This window comes from Phocoena sinus, chromosome X (assembly GCF_008692025.1).
Source record: "Phocoena sinus isolate mPhoSin1 chromosome X, mPhoSin1.pri, whole genome shotgun sequence".
Taxonomy (NCBI): domain Eukaryota; kingdom Metazoa; phylum Chordata; class Mammalia; order Artiodactyla; family Phocoenidae; genus Phocoena; species Phocoena sinus.
Genome location: NC_045784.1, coordinates 39,496,635 through 39,518,244, shown reverse-complemented (window position 1 = coordinate 39,518,244; position 21,610 = coordinate 39,496,635). Strand labels below are relative to the sequence as shown.

Below are 21,610 nucleotides of genomic sequence, written 5' to 3'. Positions count from 1 at the left end.
ATTCCTGGTTTTACATCTGCCTTTAATTGCCCTTGATTTACCCTTGACTTTTTATTTATTACCGATGACACATCTCCATTTAAGTGTTAAAAAGGAAAACTGAGTCATGATTTTGAATGTTAGGGAGCCTATTATGAAGTATCATTTTATCTTTTTAACATTAAGATATACTTATATGCACACAGATTCCTGGGACAAAATGAAAATGTACAAACTCATTGGTTATGAGAGTCTTAGATGTAAAATTTAGGGCAGATTTTTCAAAGCAGTAGTTTCTAATGGCCACAGACATGCAGTAAGAGCACCTCATGTTATTAGCACAGAGCTCTGTCCTGCTAGAACACTAGATGTAAAGTGCAGAGATTCTGATGTTGCAAAAGGGAAGCACAGTCAACTGCTTTCTGAAACACCTCACTTCTTGCACTGAACCTGACTCTTGACTTCCTGGCACCACCCTCCTAGCCACCCAGACTCTGGTCATCTTTTATGCTTACCATGGCATGACTCCAGCCCCCCCCCCCCCAGCATACTTATCTTGATAATTCTGACATTTGGGGCTGTGTTCTAGGCATTGTTATCATTGCTTTGAATACATTACCTCATTTACTTTGTGAGGACAACTTGGTGAGGTCAGAGCAATTATCCTATCTTACAAGAGGATGCTGAGGTCTAGAGAGATAAAATTTTGCCTAAAGTCACGTAGTCTAGAAAAAGAAGAGCTGTGACTTAACCCCTGAACCTTTAAAATGCACATCTTCTGCTTCTAACCATTTTGAATTATTGTCTACAACTAGCCAGTAGAATAGAATGTCTTGACAGTCCTACCTCCTTTCTACTACTTGCATCTACTCTCTCCCCTCCATTCCCGCCATCTTCACTCTTGTTCTGACCCACCTTTCTTCTTGATTGTTGGCAGGGCTTCCACATTGGTCTTTCTTCCAATGGCCTCTAAATTTTTAAATCCGTCTTTACATCTTGCAGCTAAGTACCTTCTAAGAGCAAGAATATCATAGTGTCACTCTTCTATTCATAAGCCTTCTGTACCATTTCTTTGTTCTCTGAGGAATGACCAAACTCCTTAGCTTTGAGCTCCTTCTCCCCCTTCTCCATTGTGGGGCTTAGGGTTGTCACTAGGGCATTATTCTCAAGCAGGGGCTGGAGTGGGGAGTCCTCATCTGAGACAGAAAAAGAAACAAAAGGAAGCAGACAAAACTAAATCCCATGTGGGAGAACTAGAGTCCAAGGTATCAGGAGGGGAATCAAGAAGAGGCCAATTCAGTTGGATGTGTGTATATGCATTGGATTGACCTGGGGTTATCTTCTAGACTATCAGCTCTATTTGCTTTCATTTGCTAGCAGCAGTATGTGGGATAAATAGGCCATCCCGGTGTAAAGGACCTGAGATGAAATAGGCAGGCTTAGGAGCCCGGTTTCTCCACAGTTATCACATTCCCAAAGCTCGTCTTCTCATTCCCAACAGTCCAGCCAAATGGCTCATTTAGCATTTCACATGTATTCCTCCTGCATTCCCACTTTTTTGCCTTTTCTCTTGCTGTTTCTTCAGTAGGAACTAGCTTCCAATTTTCTTCACCCGCTGAAAGCTTGTTCTTTATGACCCGTTTCGAATAGCACCGTATCCATGAAGCCCTCTTGGATTTGCTTGCCTGGCGGTGATTATCTCCTCCTAAGGATTCTCACCGCACTATTTATGTTTCCTTTTTTGTCTCTTACCTTGTAATGAAGACTTGTGACTAGACATTTGATCCACTTAGATACAGAGACCTGCTTCTAACCTGTTTGATTTACTGCCTAAAAATAAGCAGTGGCTTGTCACATCTTGACAGTTTTACCCCTACCTTGTCTCCTATATTCTTTGAATCTGCTTGCTAGCTGTGTAATCTTGTGCAAGATTTTTGACCTGCCTGAACCCCAGATTCCTTACCTCTAGAATGAGATAACACTACCTACTTCCTCGCGGTTCTCAGAGTGACTTGAGATAACATACATAAATTCCCCAGTGCCATAGCACCTGGGACTAAGTACTGACTGGGGACTAGGAGAGGAGTTTCCATCAGGGACCGTAGACCACACACTCTGACTTAGAAATGAACTGGAAGAGACCTGCATCCTTCCACATAGAGGAAGCCTTGTTTTTAAACAGTTGGATCTGAATGCCTTTCACACATTAAGCTGTCTTCTAGTCAGGAAGCTGCGGATGTTTATTAGATTATCTCTTGATGGCCTCGAGGATGAGTTGTCCTGGAAAGTCCAGTAATGTGGGAGCCTGGCCTCTGGGGGACCTAGATGTTTCCTATCCAGCACTGAGGCCACCAAGTCATCATCCTCTCATCCTCTCAGCAGACTGTTTTGTCTTTGCCTTGACGATTTGACATTAAAGGCAGAAAGACGATTCCCCAACTCGTTGCGAAGCCGGTTCAGTCTCAGATCACATCCGCCTCTGAGCCCGGCTTAGCTCTGAGGAGGTCATCCCTCTGAGCCGCTAAGCAGTCTAACTTTGCCTCTAATTGTGCACTGACCCTTCTCCACACTCAGGGGAAACTTCAGACTAATCAGATTAGAAAATGTCTCATTCCCATTCCCCTCTCCCTCCAATATGCCCTGCCACGATTTGGGTCACATGCTTGGTGTTTTGCATCATCTCCGCAGATTCCTTTCAAAGACTGCCCTAATTCCTAATGGGCCCATCAGCCTGCAGCTTACATTTATATTCTGCATTCTTATTGTTCCCCACAGACTCCACAGGGCTTTCCAGAGCCTTGACCAGACTCTCTTTCTACACAGCCCTCCTGTGGCACGCTAAGCCAGAGCCCCTCTGACGTCTGCAGCCTCCCGTGGGAGACAGGCCCGGAGTTTGTTGACTTGGTTCAGCACACACTCTGCCCAGGGGCAGTTTTACCTGCCTTGGGATGGAGCTGGGCAGCTGTTGAGCATCTGTAGAGCCCTGCTGCTGTGTGAATTCAGATCAGGAGATGAAAACCTACGTGGCTAAAGATTGGATGATTTCTTTCACCCACTCCAGATTGTTACCTGTGAATTTCTTCTGACCCGGCATGTGGGTACGAAGATTTCCCCTCTACTCCATTTCCATTTTTCTTGTGATTCAGTTAGGTCTTTTCCTTATGAGCACAAGTCCTGCTGGAATCAGCACTTCAAAATCTCTTCACATCTGGTTACCCAGCCCCTGTCAGTTTGTGCTGTGGTAGCTGGTATGAGGTCACTTTACTTGCCAGATGAAGTCAGAAGTCATTTCACTAATGCACAGAGCATCAGACTTAAATGTTCGATGTAGTGGTAGCTACTACCCGTTCATAATAGGAGTGGCACTCTGTATTGACATAGTGCCTAGGGCCCTAGAATGTTTTGTAAATCCTTGAGCCCATTAAAAGGTACATTTTAGTGGATGGTAGGCATGATACCTCATTTCACGAGTGCAAACGTTGAGGTATAAGGAGACTCTCTCACTCAAAGAGCTTGCTTCAGGCCTGAATGGATCTGTAATGGAATTAAAATGACAGCTCCCTAAGATACCCTAAACCTTTGTTTCTATCTGAGCTCCTAGGGGTAGGAACGATATCTCATTCACCTTTGCAATCCCGGAGGCTTGTCCTGTGCTGGTACACTGGGCAGTGGGGAGAAACACGTGGGCTTGATTTCTAGCAGAGCTGCTTCTGAAGTCCAGCCCTACGGCCTTCTGCCCAGGTGATCCCTGTAAATGGAGTCAACCCCTCTCCGCCTTCATTAGGGTATTAATATGTCCTCAGTACTAATAAGCAAGAAAACCTCGCTCTCAAACCATAAGAGGTAGGGAGTTTTCTGAGGTCATTCCATACTGTGTTCCTGATGGGACTGGGGAGTAAAGAGGCAGCCTCCTCCCCTAACTGTAGCCTTCCGAATTGGGACTTGGAATAGCTGGAAATTCAAGTGCGACTCTTTCCCCAGCAGCTCTGCCCCAAGCTAGTCTTTTACAGCTGTCTTTGGGCTCCATGGAATGCCTTAGAACTGGCCTCCCAAGAGAGCTGGTGCCTCATCCAGAAATATCAGTTAAAATGGAAAAAGTTAACAGGGCTTTAAAATCATCTCATTATACTCTACCCAGCCTCTCCCTCTGCCCCCTTCCCAGAGGCATGGTTGGGGCTCAAGTGATTTCACCCAACAATACGTGGCAGTGAAGCTGAGGGGCAAGGGTTGAACCATGTGCTTGCTAATGTTGCAGAGTGTTTGGGGCACTGGGAAGTTTTCAGAGAGAAACTCTCTTCTGTCTCTCTCCTTCTCTCTCTCTCTCTCTCTCTTTCTCTCTCTCTCTCTCTCTCTCTCTCTCTCTCTCTCTCTCTCTCACACACACACACACACACACACACACACACACACACACACACACACACACAGATGCTTTCTACCTTTTCAAATATAAGGTGATTTGGTCCCTAAGGAGATCTGTGCTAGGCTCACAATTGGAATTTAGAGGTCTGGCGATTTGAGATCACAGGAGTTAACTCATTGGCAACTTGGGCAGTGCCATCTTGCCGACTCCTAAGTTTTTGTGGCCAACGGGGTAGGGTGGCCTAGAGCTCCACTTCTTTTCCTTAAGTGTCTGGTCTTTAAGACTCTCACCAGGTGTTTCAGTGTGCACAGTGGGTTTGTTGGGTAACAAACTGAAACCAAACACAACCAAGTGAGTCAAAAATGTGTCTTCACTACCCTCCCTCCCTTTTAGCCCTGGTCCTGCCGCCAGCCCGTTCCCCTAAGTTATGAGATGGCCTTTGCGGCAGAGGGGGACCCATGTTACTCTTCAGCAGAATACAGCTGCTGCGCCTATTACCTCCACAGATGGTGGAAATAAAGCAGATCAGGATTATTCCCCACAGCAAGGAGATGGATGGCTTCTGCGGTTTTCAAGCCATTCATCATTTTTGGGAGGGGGACCAGGAGTACCTGTCAAATGACACGTTAGACTCACTTCTTAGAACTCTCACCTAGCAAGGCATCGGGAAGCCTGCTTGCGGTTCATTATTATCTAGAGGAGAACCGGAGAAATCGGCTTCCCTCCCTCTTCTTCCACGAACACGTCCTTTAGTTTGTGTAGGGAAGGAAATGGTGGCTTGCCCAAGTATCAAAGGGAAAGAAGAATTTATGGAGGTTTTAGGAAAACACTTTAGCACTGTGAGCTGGCACTTTAAAGTAAGGAGGCTGACTTTTTAACAAGCATCGACACACTTGAAAGCCAGAATTAGTGTTGCCCTTTAGGGCAGTCCCCCTGGAAGGCTGTGCGCTGATTCCAACAATGTCGCCATAGAAAGCTCTTCTTTGGAATCGCCTTCACAGCCTTTTCAAAAGAATTTCCTCCATAGTGGCAAGTCTTTGTCCTTTGACCATGAATCAGAGTCTAAGCAAGAGTCAAATGTCATTTGGCAAGGAGCGAAGTAGGGGATTCAGGTGGAAAACCAGGATGCTAACATTTTTGATCAGAAGCACAGCACGACCCTGAAGTAAGGAGATCCATTTTCTATACGATTCATGGGCTTTTCCAAAATACTTTGAAAGGATGGAGAGGATTTGGTGAATGATTACCTGTAGTCATGAGGCAGGAGGGACGGCTGGGGAGATAGTATTCAGGGGAAATTGACCTACTTGTCCTCACTCCCCTAATAGTCAAGCGTTTCTCCGTCTCCAAACTTCTCCCTCTCAGCTCCTTCTCCAACCTGGACTGTTTTTAGAGCTGCAACACTCCTTTGTATCCTAGTCTTTTCTCTCTCACAACCTGATCTAACAGTAGCGTATAGTAGATGTAGTGTATAGTAGCAAATGAGGGCGTGAAAAATCTCACTGTATCAGTGGTCCAGGGGAGGAAGCTCTGTGCTGAGTTTTGGAGCATGGAGGAAAACCGGGACATGCTCCCAACGAGTGGTGTTCCTGCCTTGCCAAGTCTGACTTGTATGAGTTCACCACCTTGGAAAGCACGCTTCAAGGTCTCTCGTCTGCTTTTTACACTTCTTACATTTTTATTTATGCCAAACGGATACATGCTTATAGTAAAAAAAAATAAAATAAAATCATTCTAAAAAGCTTATTCCGACAACAGCAGTTTCCAGCCACATCTCTCCCCACCTCCCAGACCCGTTCTCAAGAAACAGCCTTTCAGTCCTTCTAGCTGTTTCTGCAGACCTTTAAATAGCATGTACGTACTGCTATTTCTGGATTTCTCATTTTTAGATACTGCTACTACTTCCTGTTACGATGCTTGAGAATTTAGCATAATATTGATTCCCATTACTGGTGTTCTTTCTGGATGTTCTTAGGATCGTCTTTTTATTCCTGGTGCTCTGGAAGTTCATGATGGGGCTTGTGGTGTGTGTGTGTGTGTGTGTGTGTGTCTGTATATAGATTCATTGTGCTTAACAGTTTATGGGCCCTTCTGGTCTGGAGACTCTGTCCTTTGGCTCTGATAAATTTTCCATTAATTTTAAAATAATTTCCTTTCCTCCATTTTTATTTTTCTCTTGTGAGAACGCCTATCATTAAGATTTTGGCTCTCTTGAATTTGGATCGTTCTGTCCCCAATTTTTCTTTGTCATTATGATGTCCTTACTAAGGGGTTTCCTCAACTTTACATTCCACCCCTTCTTCTGCATCTATTTACTACTATCATGTTTTTTATTCCAAGAGCACACTTTTGGTTCCTATTTTTAGTCTTCTGTTCTTTTTTCGTGGGTGTAATATATCCTCTTATCTCACATCTTTCCCTCTGCTACCTGAATTATCTTTGTTGCTTGATACCTTTTTTTTTTTCCTGTTGCCATTTTGACTTCTGTCCTTAATGTTGGAAGCTTTGGGGGGTGGGTCTTGTTGATTAGTGGGTTTCACTGCATGAGTCATCTCCTAGCCCACATTTTCATTAGGTAATCCCCAGAAGCCACAATTTGGGGCCATTCAGAGTATTGAGAGGAGAATCCTATCTTCTCCTGTGGGGCTAGGAGGGAGGGTGGGATAGGGGAAAGGAAGAGAATTTAAGTATGGCCACTGGTGTTCTGGAAACAGAAAAGGAGAAGGAAGGGGGCTGAGAGACCCAAGTTCAGTATAGTGTGTAATGTTCTTCTCTACCCTCCATTATGCTTCCTCTCCCCAAGACTAGAACTGCTTTTGTTGAATTTCTCTGGAGAACAAGCCTCACTCCCCTGTAGGGAAGAGTACAGTGTGCAAGGAGATACTTGAGGGTTCAGCTGCTCTTGCTTTATTTAGGCTTTCAAACAGTCCTGTTTTCCGGCCCCCACCGTATCCCTGCCTTTATTGGCACCTGGAGTCTGTAATCGCTGAGCCTCTCAGAAGTTTTGTGGGCCACGCTGGCTAATCTCTAAGTGCCCCCTGCCTCTGCCATGGACATTTCGAGTTCAGCTTCCCTTCCTCGGCTCTACTGAGCCAGTTACCAATCCTTAGTCTGATTTCCATCTTGCAAACGATTTTGAAATCTCTTGTCCACTGTTGCCTTGTTTTCCAGCTATCTTTGCCATTGGGGGTTATCACCTATTTTTATTTCTTTGTTGTCATTTTGGTGAGATTTTGGTGGGAAAGGGAGATAAATATTTGTGAGTGACCCATCGTGATTTACTGCAACTCTATCCACTTCCCAAGAGCAAAGAATTCTTCCAAGAAGCATTGGCTAATTTTATCCCTTTTAATTGAAAGATTCTTTGTTCTTTTCTCCCTTGCTCCTTTTGGGGGGATTCCCATATCCATTGAAATCCTCCAAGACAGAACTGAAAAGAGAAACTTGGAGTATTTTACCACATTAACTCAACTCTTCCCTGAGGCCTGGCTTTGGGACTTTGGAAAGATTAAATCTTTCAAACATTTTTCCTCAAAAAGATTTTATACATCATTTCTAAGCTGTGTACTCTTTCATTTACAGCCTTTGATCCTTCCCGAATATCATTTGATTCAGGAATATCCTTCCCAAATATCTTTTGAGATGGGTAAATTGTTAGATGTGTTGAGTCTGACATATCATGAGTTGGGCAGGAAAGAGTGCTGGGGGCCCAGGGTTAACAGGTGAGCATGAGTAAATATAAGACGAATTGTTAAGGAGGTGTGATAATAGGACTTCCAGTGGTGACTTCCAGAAGTTTTCCTGTACCATCCAGTGCCATCATCCAGGGCAAATGCAGACTTAGGCATGGGGACTCGGTTAGGTAAGAGGAACTGCAGGAAGGCCTTTCTGAGGCCTTTGAATTGAGACTTTGGAATTGAGACTTTCCAGACAAAGGAACCAGAAGGTGCAAATGCCTTGCATTGCTGGGAACGATCTTGGTATGCTCAGAGAGCAAGAAGAAAGCTGGTGTACCTGGAGCATTGTGAACAGGAGAGAGTTTTCAGAGGAGGTCAGAGAGGTCAGCAGGGACCAGATTATGTGCGGTTTTATAAACCCTGGTAAGGAGTTCAGCTTGCGTTCTAAGTGGATTGGAAAGCCATTGCACAGTTGTAAACAAGGAAGTAATTGATCACATCTATGTTTTAGAAAGATCATTCTGGTGGAGGGTGGTTTGCAGCAAGGTAAGAATAGAAGCAGCAAGACCAAGATCCAAAAGCTATTCCTGTAATCCAGGTGAGAGATGATGGTGGCTTCGAATTACTGAATAGTAGAAAAGATGGAGAGAAAGAGACTTGTGATATGCTATGGTGGTAGAACCTTCAGGACTGGTTAGTGGACTGTGTATGAGGGATGGTGTAATGCTAAATCTGTTTGGTAGTCTTTTGACTGGTTCCCAAATTACTGGGATATTATACTTCTGAAACCTCTAGGATTCAATACGTGCCTCCTGTCATTGATGTGATGGGAATTTACCAACAATTAAATTCTGTATCGTAGGAACAGATGAAGAAATTTTGTTCATTGGTGACCTCATTCAGTCTTCCAGTCTGGTGGCTTTAAATATCATCTATATGCTAATGACTCCCACATTTCTATCTCTAACTCAAACATCCTCCCTGAACTACAGACTCATATACCCAACTGCTCACTTTCCATCAAAATGTAACACATCCAAAACCAAACTCCCAGTCTTTTTCTCCCAACCTGTAGCTCCTGCAGTCCTTCCCATCTCAGTTCGGGCAACTCTGTTTTTCCAGTTGCTCAAGTAAAACCCTGGGAGTTGTTCTGAATCCGTTCCTATTCATTCTCCCCCTCACCTCCCCTATACACTATATGCAATCCTTCAGGAGTCTTACACTCAAAATATATTCAGATTTCACCACTCCTCACTGCCCTCCCTCCACTGCCACCACTGTCACCTAAGCCACCATTATCTCCTGTCCGGATTACTGCAGAAGACCGCTAACTGCCCTTGCCACTTTGGCCTTGCCCCTACATTGTAGTTGCAATATATCAGCTAGAGTGATCTTCAGAAAATATAACTTAGATCTGGTAACTGTTCTATACAATATACTCCAATGGCTCTTAGCTGTCCTTAGTATGAAAGTCAAAGGCCCTCCATGATCTCATTCTGTGACCTCAGCTCCTATTCGGAGTATTAGGGAATACTTTTCTTCGAGGCACCATGCTAAAGGAGTTTCTTACAAAATATCTTTAATTGATTGAGTTTTAGTTCTTCTCCCTAAACACATGCAAATAAAAGACATAATGGTCCTGCATTTTGGCTACAAATATTTCCATAAACAGAACATGTCCTTTCAAAGAGTTCAAATGATGAGTGAGCCAAAATTCAAAGGATAAACAGTGGTAGGGGGCAGCATACTGGAGTTGTATCCCAGAATCCTTGGCCAAAGAAAATGTACACAAAAGAATGACTGAATTCCCTCTCCCCTCTTCTGATCACTCTGTTTATTCTACTTTGTTTAGCTTAATGAGTCTATGTAACTTCATCACGTAACATTTAATTTATTGCTGCTAATTGTTATTAGTTTATAAATACGAGCTATTATTTTCTTCATGCTTTGATTAAAAAAAAGAGAAAAGCCTTTTGACTGATTATGAATAGGTTTTTTTCCTGCTTCTGTTATCACTGAGTTTTCTTATAATTAATTATCCTCTGTTCATCTTGCAGTAGTAACTTTGCGCACCTCACTTGCTGGTTGGAGGGGCGTGTTGAGTTAGAGGTCCTGAGAGAAGGGCAGGAGCCTGGAGCAGGGTGCTTGTAACAGTGCCTTAGTGACCACCTTTGTCTTTTTCTTCAAAAAAATCGTGTTACATAACCAGTATGTATTTAGCCTTAGAAATTGCCAGAGGTGGTCAAATTCAGAATAGAAAAATAGCATTGAGGTATTACAGTAAGAAGTATTTTGTCTGTGTTTGGGTCATTATAGCAATTGTCTTGAAATTTGGGGGTCTTAATTGCCAAAACTCTATTATGGTTAAGGATAAATTTATGTCAATTTCCGTAATTAGGAAATAGCAGTCAAACAGATTAGTTATTTTTGACCTACAGTTTTATGGTGCAGAGTAATCATTTGTTGTTGTTGTTTTTCAAAATAAAAATGGGCTTAATATCTTCTGATTATGAATTTAAAACTATTCAGATGATACAGAAGAGTCTAAAGAAAAAGCAAAAATTATAATCTCTCTTGCTACAGGTAGCTGTTCTTAATAATTCCGTGTATTGTTGCTAGACTTTTTAAATGTTGTTTTGTACAAATATAAACCTAAAGTGAGACCATAACTCTACATTCTATTTTATAACCTCCTTTCCACTCAACAATATATTATTAACACATTTCCATGACAACATATATGGATCTACATAACCCCTTTTAATGGCTACATGATAAATGATTAAAGTGCCTTTTGTTTTTCCTAAAAATATATCAGTAGACAAAATGAATCTAGGCTTGCTTTAAAGATTTAAAAGGCATACAATTTAAGAAAAATGAAGACGTTTTAAAATTTTTACTGACATAGTATCAACCTGTTAAACTTAAGAGGAGCTTCAGTACTGTTAACAAAATATAACAATAGTCTTAGCTGCTGAATAAATTAATTTGTTTCTATGGCAACTGCAACAAGTATTTGTTGAACACCTACTATGTGCCAGCATTGATCTAGGTCCTGGGGATACTTCGGTGAATTAGATGTGTGAGGTCTCTGCTCTCAAAGAATTTACATTCTGGAGGGTTAGAAACAGAAAACAAGGTAATAAGAAATAAGAAAAATATCAGTATTGAAGCACATCTAGTGGTATGTTTTCATGGTGGGTTTAAGCTGACAGTTTGGTCCTGAAATCTGCAGATTGAGTCAAATCGAATGTTATAATTATATTTTTAGGTTTGAAGACAGTGAAAAACAAATAAATTACGAGTCATTTTTCTGTGCCCTGAACTGGAGAGTGAATCCGATGCCCGAATTGGAAGCAGTATGGTACATTAAAGAGGTAAAAGTAACACCTGTTTTAAAAACCAGCTGTGGCTACCTCCCTTGCGTTTTTAATATCCTTTATCTTAACATTATTTTTCAACGTAAAATAGTAACATCAGTGCTTTTGGAAAGAGCACTATGTATTTCTGGGTATTTGTGTTAAAGTCTAATCCACTTTCCATACTGAGTGAACATCTGCTGTATAAGAGCGTGATTTTTCTTATGCAGCTGAATGTTTTTTAACCCAAGTCGTACCCAATTATATGGAAAATAGGATAATAGGTTACAGTTATAAATAGATACAAACACTGTTATCAAGGGATTCTGGTAATATCATCATAAGCTACAAGAGCAAGGCTCAAATAGTGCATATGTCAAGAATCCCCAGTGTGTTTGCGGCTGTGCACGCAGGTTTGCCTTGGGTGAAACATTATAGTATGGACATGTATATTTCATAGTGGGGCCAAATTTAAAATAAAAATTCAGTAGGAAAATGCTTGGTTAGGGAAAACAGAGTTCATGTGATCGGATGATGCTCTCAACATTGTGGAATTGTCTGAATTCTCTAAGATCTCTTTGGACCAATTGTCTTTAAGGAGTGGGTGGGTGGGTGGTGGTTTGTTTATATTTTAACATGCTCCAGAAATTGATTTTCTTGGGAAAGTCCCTTGATAAAGCAAATGTCATGTGGTTGATACTCCCAGAAAGGAGGCATTTATTCCTCCCGGTCTCTGATGACCAGCTCATTCTGGCCTGAACTGGTCTAGTGCCCTTGGGGAGTTCCCTCAGGCATGCAGCTACTCTGGAGTGTCAGGCAGCCTTAGAACTTCCAGATGATTGGGAGACACTGATGGCCTTTGGAGTCAAACAGAGCTGGGGCTGAATTCTGGCTCTGCCACTTACGTAGCTGAGTGACTTTGGGGCAATCACTTAACTCATTCATTTATAAATTTAATTCTCAGACAAATCATGTTTAAGTATCCACTCTCAGCAGTTTCTATGCTCTGCGCTGGAGTCTAGAGACAGTCATTATTGCTACCTTAAGGAGGGTTGGGGGGCACAGGAAGTGTTAGGGGAGGTGATGCTTGAAATTTCAGTGATGAATAGTAAGAGCTAGGTAGGAAAAGTGGCATGGTATGCCCAGAGGCATTCCCAACAGAGGCTCTAGGGCATGGGACAATGCGGCTCTTGTGCAGAACCGGAAAGAATTGGTGTGGCTGGGATGGAGGCACAGAGGGAGGAGTGGAGATGAATGAAGCTGGAGACAGCTACACGGGTGAGGTCTGAGTATCGTCCTACAAAGTCTGCAGACCGTGGACAAATTTCAAGGAAGAGAGTGACATGATCAGGTATGCCCTTTAAAGGGAGCTTGCTCTGGTTGGGTGGTGGGTGGATTGGAGAGAGGACAAGGAGACAAGTAGACCCCGTAGGAGGCTCTTGACGACCCTTCGTCACCATAACGACAGCAACCACTTTAAAGCATTTACTATGTGTCAAGCACTGTTCTAAGACCTCAAAATCTATTCGCTCATTTAATCCTCAGAGCGACTTTCTGAGGGTAGATTTTTTTTTTAACATCTTTATTGGAGTATAATTGCCTTACAATGATGTGTTAGTTTCTACTTTATAACAAAGTGAATCAGTTATACATATACATATGCTCCCATATCCCTTCCCTCTTGCGTCTCTCTCCCTCCCACCCTCCCTATCCCATCCCTCCAGTCGTCCACAAAGCACCGAGCCTTTCTCCCTGCGCTATGCGGCTGCCTCCCACCAGCCATCCATTTCACGTTTGGTAGTGTATATATGTCCATGCCACTCTCCCACCCTGTCACAGTAGATACTTTGTTGTTGTTGTTGTTGTTGTTGTTGTTGCGGTACGCGGGCCTCTCACTGTTGCAGCCTCTCCCGTTGCGGAGCACAGGCTCCGGACGCGCAGGCCCAGCGGCCATGGCTCACGGGCCCAGCCGCTCCGCGGCATGTGGGATCTTCCCGGACCGGGGCACGAACCCGCGTTCCCTGCATTGGCAGGCGGACTCTCAACCACTGCGCCACCAGGGAAGCCCACAGTAGATACTTTTATCATTCCCATTTTAGAGATGAGGAAGTTAGGGGAACAGCCAGGGTATGGTAGGGTTAGAATTTTAGCTCAGGTCTGTTTTACCGCAAAGCATGAAAAAGGAAAAAATCATTTAAGTACAATCGTACTGAAGATATTGGAGTTAATTAACTAAAGTCCAAGATACTATCACAAAAACAAATAAATACTGTCATTTGGTAACCTTTTAATTCTTATCCATGCAAATATGTAATTTTTACATGTAAAAAGAACAATGATAGATGGAGTTTGTATTCCACCTTTTCATTTAATGTTACAGTATTCTGTGTCGGATATCATCCATTTGTCCCATTGGGACTTCTCTCCAACCCCATCTACCCTGCTCTGAATCCTAGACAGCTGATCTTTGTGGGCTTCATCAATGGGACCCCTAGCCCTCTGGCCTCCAGTTGGGAGAGCCAGTGGGACGCACCAGCAGGAGAGTGGAGGGTGGGACGAGACAGAAGTCATCTCCCTCCCTGACAGTCACAAGAGATTGACTGCCTCCTCCTGCCCAGGGCCACAGTACCTGTCTGGAGGGTCTCTCCACATAGCTGTCTACTCCGGGCTCTGGCAGCCACCCCACATGCCCCTTGAGCCCCAGGTGGTGGCAACAGTCCCTGAGGGTCTGGAGGATCCCTTGTTGCTTTTGCTAAACACTTGCCACAACTTTGTAAATAGTCTCTTTATTAAACTCTTCTCAATTTACACAGTTTGCATATGTCTGCTATTTCTTCTGGGATCCTGAAAGATACACATACTTATTTTTGCTAGTTAGCAACGGCCTTTGTTGTATTTTTTTCCTTACTTCCTCCTTCTCTCCTTTTCCATTCCACCCAATCCACCACCCAAATGTTTACCTATGGGTTGGGGGTTTCATCATTTCATGCACAAAAATATAATCATACCACAGGCATTTATCTGCAGTGTGTTTTTCTTAATAGTACACCATGGGACATTTCTCTAGTTTAATATGTGTAGACCTAAGCCATTCTTTAATACTGTAGTATGAATACGGAATCATTTATTCATCCATTTCTCTATTGATAGGCATTCAAGTTATTTTTACATTTTTTGCCTTTGAAAACATGTGGTATCTTGTTACTTGAATTTTTATTTTCCTGATGACAATTGAGCTTGAATGAAATTTAATTACCTTTTGGTACTACAACCTACAGTAAGAAAGACATTTTTCGCTAACAACCCAGCATGCACATATACAATGGCCCAAACGTCTCATGAAACAATACTATTCTAACTGCATGTGATGATGTATGATTTTTTTCTTTCCTTTCTCTTTTCTTTTCTCTCCTCCCGCCTTCTTTCTTTCTTTTGAATATAGTTCATTACCCATTAAATTGACTTAAGGACCTACAAAAGGATCACCACCCACGTTGGAAGAAGAGTCAGTGCATGGAAAGGCCAGAGATCCACTTTCCCTTTAGCCACCCCTCCCCCATTTCATCTCTTACCTACTCTGTCAACTGGGGCAGTTACTGAGCCATGGACCTCAGGTTCTTTAGAGAGATAGTGTAGAGCAGAAGGTCTGGAATCACATGAAGCTGAGCTCAAATCCTTAGTTCTATGATTGACTCCCTGGGTGACTGTGTAAGTTATTCAACCTTTCACATTGCCCCATCTCAAAAATGGAGATAAAAGTAGTGCTTCTGTCAGGTTGCTTGTAAGGATTGAATTGATACACGTGAGACACTTATCACAGTACCTGTCCCATAGTAACAGCTTAAATGTTAGCTATTACTGTTGTTCGTAAAATGGAGATGTCTTACGTCCTCAAGTCAGTGGGCTGGGCCTTGAGGACTAAGATCAGTGATTCTATCGTTAAACGTAAGAGTTAGAACAGCTGGGCTTCCCTGGTGGCGCAATGGTTGAGAGTCCGCCTGCCGATGCAGGGGACACGAGTTCGTGCCCCGGTCCGGGAAGATCCCACGTGCCGCGAGCGGCTGGGCCCGTGAACCATGGCCACTGAGCCCGCGTGTCCGGAGCCTGTGCTCCGCAACAGGAGAGGCCACAACAGTGAGAGGCCCGCGTACCCCCCCCCCCCAAAAAAAAGAGTTAGAACAGCAGTGTAGCATCAGATAGGGCCTGTGCTTTAGCAGTAAGTCAGCTCTTTCAATTGTTACTCATTTATGGTGAGAAGAACTTTAGTCTTAGGGCCTCTTGTCAATTCTGATGACCAGGTCTAGAAGCAGTTCAGTCTGTGGGAGACATTTGGATAGGGCCGTTCTTTTTCAGCCAGTTTTTTTTTTAAAAAAAAGGAAGAACATAGTTATCAAATGGTACCTAATCAATTTAACCAATAATGAGAATTTAACTAAATTCCAGAGTCTGAAGCACTCTGGTACTCCTGAGCTTGCTATTGTTCCATTAAAGAGGATATAAGACAGCTTGGGAATGGTATCAGTGAGTCTGTAATCTATGTGAAAATATTTAGTGTAAGTGGGTTGAGCGTAATATTGCATAGTTCAGAGAGTAGAATGAGTAATGAAAAGTATAGTATCTCCTGAACCATGTAAGTGTACCTAAATGTTAATATCTAATAATGCCCTGAGACACTCTGGGTCAGAGCCTGTCACAGGTTGGGTTCTCCAGGAAGCAGATGGGGTTTAATGTGCAGTGTATTTATTTGGGAGTGTCCTTGGGATCAATACCTGTGGAAGGGAGGGGAGGGACATAGGAGTGGGCAGAGGGAGAAGTTGAGCTTCGATGCAGGTCCAGAGACAGCCTTGGCTGTTCCGAAGGGAACTCTGGAGCTAGAATGGCCTTTCAGAGCTGTCCTGAGTTGGGCCAAAATGGCCTGGACTTTATCCCTGTGGGTTGGTTTAGAAAGGGGTATGACCTGCGGTAATGTGGCTCTTTGCAGCCCAGACAGCTCTGTAGCTGAGGTAATCCCTGAAGGGGTCTCCCAGCAACTGGGCCACCAAGTCCTTCCTCAAGGGGATTCTGGCTGGTATATCATGTCTTGGCAACCAACCACTCTTGATTATTCTTGGTATGAACTGGAGGCCTGGCCTGTGGCACAGCCTTCTCCACACACCTGCTCCTCTATTATTGTCTGAGCTTTCACCCGTGGCAGGGAACTGACAAGAAAGAGGTTATGCCAGAAGAGGCCGTGATTATGGCAGAAGAGGAAGTGGTAGAGGAGTTGGACCAGGTGCGTAGGTCTGTGGGGCCCAGTTGGGCAAAGAAAACCTCTCACTTCGAGCTTTGGGGATTGCCAACAATTAGGGAGTCTGCTGTAGCCCAAAAATCATATGTGGGACTTCAGGACAAGATCCACCAGGTTGTGAAAGTGACCCAGCCTTGAATGTGACGTGACAGGTTAAAGTTCTGTTGAGAACAAGGAATGGCAGGCTGAGCTCCTGTGTGGAAGTATGGCCCAGGTGGAAGCCAGCAGTGGGGTGGCTGTGTGCTTCCTCCAGTGTATGAGCTGGACAAGCTGTCTCTGGCTGAAGTTCCAGGAGTCACCAGCCTCCACTCGGAACCTGGGTATCCTTACTCTCGGGCTGAATGTTGTCCTCAACAGGCTCTCTTCCCTGAACTAGGGATCTTACTGAGAAACGAAAAGAGACCGCTTAGCTGTGGGCTTTAGCCAACCACAGGCTGAGTAGGGGGGTGGTCTGGTACATAGTGCTTGGGATTAGAAGGGCAGCGCCACAGGGAGTTCTAGCAGGGAGTCTCTCCAAAACAGGGAGCACAGTGATGGGGAATCCTGAAGTTAGCACTATTCAGCAACCAGAGGGGCCAGTCAGCAGGCTTGAACCAAGCCTTCAGCCACGACCAGGGGACAGAGCAGGCTGAGTCCCTATACCAGTGAGATTCTAGCAGGAGACACACAACCCACTCAGAGGAGTCGGGATATGGATTTAATGCAGGGACTATTGACAGAGGAGAGGGTAGGGTTAAGGGAACCAATCAGGGCAGTGGAGTGCCCAGGGCCTAGCTAGAGTGGGAAGCCTTTACCATCCCTGGGTCTGGAGAAGCAGGGAGGGACTTGTATTACTGGAGCCCAGTGGAAGAGCGTGGTTGGGCAGGAAAGAAGCAGGGAGAGGGGAAGTGGAATCAATACCCTGACCTCTCGCTGCTTCCCATTGGCTGGACCCATTTGGAAGCCAGAGAGCCAAGGAAGCTCGAGAAGTGATGCGGTCCACAGAGGTCAGTCTCCCAGGGCAGAGAGCTTGGTGAGAAGGGCAAAAGATGGATCTTGAGGGGCAAATGGAGGATGAGCCAGTACAGTCTGTTACCAGAGTAAAGACTGGGGCTCCAGTGAGCAAGCCTCACAGCCAGCTTTCAAGATTAACAGCTCCTGAAGCTGGGTCTACTGGATGTTAGGACTGGTCCTTCTGACTCCGATGGGGCTCCACCTACATGTGATTGTTACATGGCATCAGCTAGTAGGCCTGGAGACCAACAACAAAGAAGCAAAATTCACAGAGAGGACTGTGGTTGTAGCGAGTCCAGCTTTGAGTTGGTGAGAGGTTTCCCTATGTGGATGGGTGGAAGCTGACTGTTACCCACCAGGATTGTTGACTGTTGCCTGTAGCCTGGATTCTCAGGAGCTCCCTTGGCTGGGCCTCTGCCTGTCCTCCACAGCAGCCCATGGTGAGCCACTGGGGCTGTAATTTAATTCTCACTCCATTATGTGACTATCTGTGGTCTCAGCATGTTGCCCTGGTGCTGTCACGGCCTAGAGACCCCAATTCCATTCTATTGTGCTTGCTCACAGATGGTAGCTGTAAAACTGGCAAAAGAGGTCCCGCTGTTTAGAGCCTGCCTGGTTAATCTCAGAAGTCACGTTTTTAAAAGTAACACGAAATTGGTTCTCATATAAACTTTATAACTTGCACTGTGTGACTGGCATCTTATCCTTTGACGTTTCTGAGAAAAATTGGATGTGGCTTCATTTTACGAGCACGAGAGCTGCAGAAGCATTAACAATTGGCTCTAAAGTTTCCTCTTGTCACAACAGGATGATATATAGCCTTGGCACTGGGGAGTAGAGGACAGTGGCGTACACCTTGGGATATATCTTTGGGCACCCCACTTGTCGAGGATCTCCTTTTGGTATTTAGAGGGTGGAATACCCTGTGACGCTTTATCGTCCCAACCATTTTGTGAGAATAAGTATCATTCCCAATTTATAGATAGGAAGCTGAGACTCAAGGCGTTCCTAAAGGTCAAGATTATGTAGTTAGGGGCTAGTGCCAACTCTTTAAGTAAGCGAAGTTATGTCTAATATTTCAAGTTGAAATAAAAGATTATTAATCATTCTCATAAGACTTAAAAAAATAACTGGTAAACACATACTGATTACGTAACACAAAGCGGTGACCTAGTAGGAAACTTCCAGAGTCTACTGTGATTTAAAGGGTTGGATGATGTCTACTTGAATTGTATGAATAAGGCTGTCACTAAAGCTAAAAAATATCCACGTCTACTTGAAAACTTTACTTGCCCCGTAATGCAATTTCAAGGAAAGATTTCTTGTTTAAAAGTTACAACTGTGTTTTAGCTGCAGTCACACAGATGACAACTCTACTGAAGCTTTGTCTAGGGCAAAGAGAAGCAATTGTGAAATACTGGCATTACAGTAAAGACAGAAATGGATAGGCATATAAGCAAATCTCCTGGTTTTGAGCTTTTCCTTATGTCATCAGAAGGTTCTTGATTATCTCAACAAGTATCTGTAAAATTTCTTCCCCAATTAATTTCCATTTGATTTTACTGAAATTTAATTGTTTTTATGATTTCTGTCAACTTAATTTGATTATTTCCAAGGTCATGTCAACCTAGTAGAAGGAAGAAAATCCAAGAAAACCACAATTTTAATTCCATACACAGTACTGGATTTTTCTACAAATTCATGGATAAAAACATCCTTTTTTTGATTGAGCGGAGGGGGAGTAACAGAGTGAAATCACTAACATGACTCTATCAGCCTTACATTTGGGACGAATAAAAATAACCTTGTTTCAGTGAAGCGTGGAATTTAATTGGCTCCCAATCTTTTCCCCGCATGCATCTGGTGGCCAGTACTACAGTAGAGAATTTTAAACTAGAAGGAGACATAATCCAATTAAATTTCCTTTTAAAAATGTCAAAGCAAATAAATCCAGGGCCTATGAGCTCACACACAGCTTTGCTGTTCTCACTGGGCAGCTGCTGTTTACTGGGTTTCCATCCAGTGCCATCTTTGCTTCCCATTTCAAGGATATGTGGTTTTACAGATCGGCAGCTACATTTTTTTTCACCATTGATGAATAAGTAATTTATTGCCAACTTCTCTGACATCTTAAGTAGCTCTAGTGACAGCCAGATTGAAAGCTGTCATGGGGCCCTCTTGTAGGCAATGATTTCCAGCCATTTTAGAGTCATGATTTTGCATTATTGCTGAATTTCACTCTGCATTTCATAGTTCTTCCTTCTTCCAGAAAATGCTACGTGGCACATGCTGTTTATGCTCCAGATTAAACTGAATTTTGTTTTGAGATTTGGGTACTGTCTCTGGAATTACCTGGAAATCACACTGGAGACTTTGGATCCGTCCACGTTTGTCAAGAAGTTGCTTTGTTCCGAGCTATACTGTGACTTTCATAGACATTTTATTAATTTTGAAAAATGCAAAGTTGCGTGGTATCTTTGACTTCCTCTGGAAGCTGACTCAGAGACAAGGATTTGAGTATAAATGGTTTTTTGGACGAAGTGAAGGGAATAACTAGCAAGGGAGTAGGGAAGTGAGAAATAGAAGAGAAGGAGTTAATACAGGGCATATTATCAAACCAGTAAAAAGGTGAATGACTAGAGCGTCATGCCTCTGGGAAACACAGGGATCCAGTGGCTGATAGGTACCTCAGCGTTATCCCATCCATCAACTCCTGTCATTGTTTGAGAGCTGCTCCTGAAGTGGGTGAAAATAATGAATTCCCAGGTACTGTGGCATGTTACAGGGACAGCCAAATCAGGCCTCAGAGGCCAAAGGGAAGGTCTCAGGAGAAGGAGTGCAGGTGCTGATGGCTGGAAGTTAGGTTGGTGTGCGCCAAAGTGGAAAGGGTGAGAGGATCAGGAGAGGTGCAGGCAGAACCCGATACACACAGATTTTTTTTTTTTTTTTTTTTTTTTTTTTTTTTTGGTGGTACGCGGGCCTCTCACCGCTGTGGCCTCTCCCGTTGCGGAGCACAGGCTCCAGATGCGCAGGCTCAGCGGCCGTGGCTCACGGGCCCAGCCACTCCGCGGCACGTGGGATCTTCCCGGACCGGGGCACGAACCCGCGTCCCCTGCATCGGCAGGCGGACTCCCAACCGCTGCGCCACCAGGGAAGCCCCGCACAGATATTTAAGATTCTGATCATGCACCTTTAGGCGGGGTGTTTTACAGAAATACAAGCAGGCTCGTCCTCGTCTAAAACAGGAGGGATTGACTGCTGTGGATGAGCTCACCTGTTGTAAAATCACCATGCAGTTATTTCCACTTAAAATTTATGTGCACTGCTGGGAAACAACATGATCTGGAGTTTTCTTCGAATTTTGTAGTGTGGGATGAATAAAAGGTCAGTGAGGACAAAGAATATTTTAACTCACTGCCCAGTCATAAATATTATGTAACGTTTGGAGCATTTGCAGATTTATTAGAACAATTAGGCAGTGGTAGTGAGGGGATTTCTCATGTTAGCAAAGACCTCTTTATTTTACAAAGAGATTGGCCATGTGATTCCTTTAGGTGGACCCAATTACAGGCAAAGTTATGAGGAAGATACTTTTTCCCTCTACTTTATCGATGCCCCATCCCCCTGAGTTTCTTAACTCTTATCTCCTGCTTCCTCCTTCCTTTAGATCCCAATTTGATTCCCGTTAGTTCATTTAAACGAATACCTGTGAAAATCTCCCTAAAACTGAGGGCTAGCTACAATTCTGGTGTCAATTCCAGTGTGTATTTTTCCCCCGTACCAAGCAATTCTCAACAGCAGCTGAGTGTCCTGCAAGTCAACTCAGTTCTGGCACTATCTACCTGGAGATAACCTCAGATCCCCACAGGTTACGGGCTCAGTTCCACAAGACTACCTCCCCTCCTTCAGATGCCATTCACAAGTCCAGATTGTCGCCTGTGCTTCTGACCAA

General features: G+C 43.9%; 1 protein-coding gene across 1 annotated transcript in view; it reads left to right on the top strand.

Moving 5' to 3' along the window:
• EFHC2 (EF-hand domain containing 2) overlaps positions 1-21,610 on the top strand; it is a 203,591-nt gene that overhangs the window by 171,183 nt on the left and 10,798 nt on the right. Inside the window, 2 exon segments of the mRNA XM_032619729.1 lie at positions 11,291-11,396; positions 16,589-16,590. Of these exon segments, the coding sequence (XP_032475620.1) occupies positions 11,291-11,396; positions 16,589-16,590 (108 nt within the window).